The sequence below is a fragment of the Phasianus colchicus genome, chromosome 8, assembly GCF_987193195.1.
Source record: "Phasianus colchicus chromosome 8, bPhaCol1.hap1.1, whole genome shotgun sequence".
NCBI lineage: Eukaryota > Metazoa > Chordata > Aves > Galliformes > Phasianidae > Phasianus > Phasianus colchicus.
The window spans coordinates 30259538-30265718 of NC_143443.1; the positions used below are offsets into that span (position 1 = coordinate 30259538).

The following is a 6181-nucleotide window of genomic DNA, read 5'->3' on the forward strand; positions in this document are numbered from 1 at the left end:
AAAATCTTCTCATTTCCATGTTCCCTCATGTCCAAAGTCCTCACTGTGCCCTGACAACCAACCTTATAGTAAATGCTTTATGATATCTACCTGGAAACACCACACCACATGTACAAAAATTCCACTGTACACCTAGGGGTGTTATCCAGGGACTGGCATTTTGGAACAGCCCAAGGAGGCATCATAAGCTGTATGTATTTGCTGCTGTAAAACGTAGATGCAGGTATCTACCTGCCAAAGCTCTCTTGGTACATGGAAACAACTCAAATGAAACCCAGCAGGCAGGGAGCACAGTGTTCTGCTCACGTCGTCAAGCACCCACTTCAGCTCAGATACAGTCCTTGCTCCATCCTTCACTATGAGAGTCCTTGGATTTGAATGTAAACAAGAAACAACAAAAACCCTTGCTGGGAATTTTAATAGGCTCACCAAGTTTAGAAGTGCACTACTTTATAAAATCAAAGCATGTAATGATTTCTTAAATTGTAATTAAAAATTATAGCACCAAAAATACTGTAGTGATGAGCCCTGGTCCCTCAGAGGAGCACAGCAGCTCCCCAGAGAGGGGTACGGATTAGAAAACACATTCCACATGAAGGCTTTTACTGTAATTATTTGCATAACTGGATTAAAGAAGTATACCAGTGTGCCTCTAAATCTTATTATTGTTTATTACTCTGGATATCAGAGAAAACAGTAATTACATTTAGCAGAGATTGCTGGGCCAAGGTTCAGAAGTGAAGCTGTGTGAGCATATCCACAGTCCCTGCTGTGGCCAATGGGACTGCTGAGAAGAGAGAAGGAGCCTCAGGACCTAAAGGCAAGACCATCTTGGGGTGTTTCTGCAAAACCTAATCCTGCAGGTGACAGTCCAAACACAGTGTTAGCAGCAGAGCCCCAGGTGCAAACACAGGAGCTGGAAAATTCCAGGGATGTGTGCGGTGCACCTGCCCTTATGTGGGGGTGCCCATCATGCTGAGTGCTTCAACATGCAGCCCTTGGTGCTGCTGTGAGCACAGCTCTAGTGACTGTTGATAGCAAAAGCTCATCTGTAAGAGTTAAAGATAAAAGACAGAGAAATTTAAGCTCCAGTTTGCTTCCTTCTGCCTTTTGCAGCAGCCATCTGCAGTCACTAGCATGCAAGAGAACATTAATAACCAAACAGTGGTGCCTGGAAATGGGGGTAGAAATGTGGTGTGGGGGAAAGAAATAATGCCAGGCCTGCAGTGGTTAACAATTTTTTTTCTAGTTACCCCACTGCGCTTTGGATCACTGTAATAAAGTGCTGTCTGTATTTAATGCATGGGGTTGTAAACGTTAAGGGTCATCTCACTACTAATCAGCCTTTACAAATTGACAAATGAAGAGCTTGACGTCGCTCAGTTCCAAAAGGAAAATCTCCAAAACTCGGGATTTTGTTGTGAAAGCTTCTCGTGTCAGTGCTCAGTGCTTGCTCTCAGTGCTGTACTCACTGCTCTTTTCTACAAAGCCCTGAAGCAGAAACTAAAAACCTCATTAAATTTGGTTGGTTTGTTTGGAAGGTGGTTTTTTTGTTTGTTTGTTTGTTTGTTTGTTTTGTTTTTTTCCTTTTTCAAAATCTCTAGTTATTCTGTATACTGAACTTGAAAGAAAATGATCTCCCAAAATTCACTGAAAGCATTTTTCAGTGAGACATTCAGATGTCTAAACCACAATAAGCAAGGCAGCTATACTTAATCACTGAGTAAATGCAAACTGCCCGCTTTAGAGAGACTTCCCTGATTCAATATTACTGTAATCAGCTTCTAATTTTCAGTTCCTCATTGCAGGCAAAAGCACGGCTTGAAATTGCAAGGAAACCTGTGAAAAGGGATTTCAAATGTTTTTCCCAATGTGTGTTTTGGCATCTGTGTATTTTTTTTAGCTAGATTAGTTTACTGGATGTTGATAAGCAAAATGGTACTGTTTCACAATAGGAATGCATTTAGAAACCAGTGAAACCATAACCTTTTTCTTCTCTCTCCCTCCTTATCTATTTGCCATGCCTGGCAGCACATGCATCTCTGGCCACACACAGGTACAGTAAGTTCAGCCTGGCTGAAAAAGGACAAAACTGCCCCCTGGTCTGTGCTTTTTCTATAGCTGGGATATCAAACAGCTCCTCACGTCGCTTAACGTTCTGTCTGGAAGAAGCCTCTTCAGAAAAGATGTCTGAAAGATGTCTGGTCTCACAACTTTTTCCCTAATTCTTATCAGTTATCTCAGATATTTTCAGGGGGAAGAGACTAGAAATCATTTGTTCGATTATAGCTTTTAACTCTCTCCTTCTATTGAAAGGTGAATGTCAAAGGAAATTGTTTCCTCCCAAGAGACTCCTTCAAAAGAGAGCACTTACCACTCTGCTTTCTGACAAGCCTTTCTTCTCTTGGTCATACAGCCCTCATCACAGCTCAGTGACAACAGCCCCTTCTACCCAACATCTTTTGAAGTGTTCTTGAAGGCCCTATCAAGGTCTCTGGCTGCCTCTGGAGATCAAAGCTGATGGCAGCATTACCCATTACACACGTCAAAATCTGTTCCTCAAGGGAAGAGCAGAAAGCTTCTTGTCTGACAAGGCTATGCTGATCTCCATTGGCTGGGAGCATGGTCACCTTGCTGAAGGGCCAGCACACTGGGGCTATATGAGACAATGGCAAGCACACAACTCAAAGTCTTGTGGCATATCTTAATATCCTCCTATTCTGATGAGTTTCCACACACATTTTCCAGCCTGACCACCCTTGATGGCACCATCAGCAAATTTACCAGATGACTGCTAATCGGCTGTCGGTCACTGTGCATCAGCCATGCCTCACCAAACAGCTTCACTCCTGCCTTGTTTGCCCTCTCGCAGCAGTGCAGCTCATCTCACTATATGCTGTGATACAGCTCCCAAGACACAGCAGCCACAGGATCTCACAGCAATGCTCCCAGCAGCCCTTATCCCTGATCACAGTGTCAGCTCTGCACAAAGGACACTTCAGAGAGCTGAGGCTGTTCTTCATCATAGCCTTAATGGAGGAGATCTACAGGAATACTGTGAGTCTTTTACTGTGAAACTTATACTAGGGACTGTATTCTGGGTAGATAAACAGACTTAACTTTCACCCAATCCAAAGATTTAATTGCCTCACTGGCATATCCAGATCTTGTATTCATCACTGCTTCTCCCTGTTTCCACATCTATGCTGCCAGCGACATTAAAAATGAGATAGGAAGGATCCCTGCAGTTTACACAAGGGGATATTTAGTTCCAAGATCTCCATGGCCTCTAGCTCCCATCAAAGAAAAAAGGCATCTGGGGATATGATCTCCACCTCGCCTCCTCCAGTAGCGCTGGAAGTGCTGGGGAAGTCACCCATGGGACATGTGGTGTTATGACTGAGCCCCCACTCATTAGCAACCAGAACTGATTAAAAGTGGAAATGACTTACAGTGTTGCAGGAAGTGCACTCCCACCAGCTCTTGTGTTTACAGCACCACACTGGCCATAATGCAATTTGTAGCGGGTCCAATTTTCTTCTTTCTCCAGGCAAACATTTTCTTCAGCTCCCCCCTAAAGCTGTCATGGAGCCAGGCGTAGAGGAAGGCATTGGTGCAAGCAGACATCATGGCAAAGCAGTGACACAGCAGCTGGATGAAATTGAAGTACTGCTTGTCAATTAAACTGATATCTATATCCTTTATCATGTTGAAGATGTGCAGAGGCAGCCAACAGACTCCAAAGGCTACCACAACCAAGACAAGCAAGCGAAAAGTCTTTCTCCTTCTTGCCCGGTCCCATTCAGCTTGGCCCTGGGTGATGTTGCCTGGGACCACTCGGTTTTTCAGCTTGACTGAGATTCGCAGGTAGGACAGGGAGATGACAGCCAAAGGCAGCACGTAGGTGATGATGAGAGTGCTGTAAGCATAAGCCAAGCGATCTCTTTTCATATGGAACCAAAACTCCTCGCAGATGGAGAAGTCCAACTCTGGGAATTCTGCATGATAAGTGTGGACCAAAGCTGGGGCAGCCAAGGTGCAGCTCAGCAGCCAAATGGCAGCCAGGATATAGGCACAAACAGGGATAGTGAGCCTCCTCCGGAATGGGTACACCATGGCATAGTACCTATCCACAGCTATGACAGTCAAGGTGAAGACAGACACAAAGACTGTGACGGGTTGCATCAGGAACACAAAGTAGCACATGAAACGTCCGTACACCCATCCTCTGGGCTCAAAGGCATACGCGAGTGTCAGGGGCACGCAGGTTGCACACATGAGCATGTCTGAGAAAGCCAGATTGCCTACCAGAAAGTTGGTCACGTTGTGCATTTTTTTCGTTTTGCAGATGACATAAATAAGAAGATAATTCCCAATGACACCAATAAAAACTACTAGGGAGTAGCAGGGGATGATGAGTGGCTTGAAGGACTGAACAAACTGGAGCCCTGAGAATAAATTGCTGGTGTTGCTATGAATTGCAGAGAGGAAGCTCTGGGAGGTTAAATTGTCCGAATTCATCATTTCCCTCCTTTTGTCGTCTGCCATCAGCTAAGTGAAGTAGTTACCACTGCACTGCTCTCGCACTCAATCAGTGAGGATAATGAATGGATTACTGGCTGTGCAGAGGTTGCCACATGGATAGTAAACAAGCATCTGTAAAAGCAAAAGGTGAAGTTGTAATCCTCGAGAGGCAGCTTTCAGCAGTTCCTAGGAAAAATCAAATACAGCCAATTTCCATTAAAGTCCTCCTGTATTTACCATTAAATCTAGGTTTTGACAGCATGCCACTTAATAAACATTTAATGCAGGGAGTACTTACTGCAGTGTTTTTCTAATCCCATGTGATTTTCCTGTGGATGCCAAGAAGTGCCCTAGATGTCTGGCTTCTGCAAATCCAAGAGCGTGTGTGTGTGTGTGTGTTAGAGAGAGAGAGAATATATGAGTGAGAAAGAGAGTGATGCGCATTTACAAGCTAAGTGGGAGATCAGTGTTTTTAAACAGTCTTCACTACTAGGTCATGACAGATTTGTCTATAAGCTTTTATCCCTATTGGCTGCCCTGAGCATTACGTTGCTCTTTGCGTGTGTCTTACTGATAGTAATTAGTTCTTGAATATACTTTCAAGAATTCCCTTCTCTTTGCAGTATGTTTGTACTTGCCCTTCCCACCTAAAATTAAATTTGCATTCATTAACACGAGCCTACACAGCATCTAATCCCAGATCCACTTTGTCACAGTCCTCAGAGCACCCGAAAAAGCTACCTGTAAATTTGCTGCTATAAAGTGACCGTAAAATGGAATTCTGATGACATGCAGGCATCAGATGAATGCTTACACCACTAGAGGGACTCAGCTACGCACCTGGTGAATGGAGTTATGTCGAGCATTGTGCATGGAACAGAAAGAATCTTATTTTCTAACGAGGTTAAAATGTTTGCTCATCGCTGGTGAGTATTTTCAGTGGGGTTTACATATCTTTAAGAGTAAAAACATGCAAAGATCTCAAAGGAAATAACAGCACGCAAGCAGCATAGCTGTAATGGCTCACCTGTAGTGAATTACAAGAAATGGTCTCTAAAATTGCAGCTGCACAAATATATTTGGGGTGTTCCTTCATTAGGCATTAACCTTAAGAAGATACTAACCTTTTCCGCACTAAACAGCAAATGCAAACCATTCTCTAAAACAGCACATTTGTTTGGTGTGGTTCAGGCAATAGAAAACAAATGATAGGATAGGTGTGCAGAGAGCACACAAACATCAGCATCAGACTCTTACTTACTCTGCTAATTCTCCCTTTACTCCCCTCCATTTCAACCACTTTGGGACCAGGACCTCTGCTGGTGGAAAAAAAAAACAGTGAAACTCCACTGTTTCTATTTACATCTACTAGAGATACTTTTGAAAAATAATAAAATAGTATAAAAGGATAAAGGAGCAGCCTAATAGCTTTTGAATACTTCAAAGCAGAGAACATTGCAAGGTTTTGCAAGGCACTGAGGGGATTTAGACACAACTACAGCAGGCAGTTTATATCCTAATGTCTTTGACTACTCAAGAAAATACTAACCTAGTGTTTTCTATGAGGTTTTATTCTCTCAATATGATGGGAGGAGTGATTACACAAACCAAAAATTTAGATTTCAAGTGTGTCATAATCCTGTCTCTATTCTTAAAG

The 6181-nt window shown here is 43.2% G+C and overlaps 1 protein-coding gene across 1 annotated transcript; it reads right to left on the minus strand.

The window, feature by feature from the left end:
• Positions 1-3225: 3225 nt before the first annotated feature.
• On the minus strand, positions 3226-5844 carry PRLHR (prolactin releasing hormone receptor). Its single transcript, XM_031597262.2, has 2 exons — positions 5786-5844; positions 3226-4656 (listed from the first exon to the last, which is right to left on the minus strand). The coding sequence occupies exon 2, from the start codon at positions 4546-4548 to the stop codon at positions 3490-3492; it is 1059 nt and encodes a 352-aa protein (XP_031453122.2). The 5' UTR covers positions 4549-4656; positions 5786-5844; the 3' UTR covers positions 3226-3489.
• Positions 5845-6181: the final 337 nt, after the last annotated feature.

Excerpts from the sequence above, each read along its gene's own strand:
- PRLHR (XM_031597262.2), bottom strand. The coding sequence starts at position 4,548 with ATGGCAGACGACAAAAGGAGGGAAATGATGAATTCGGACAATTTAACC.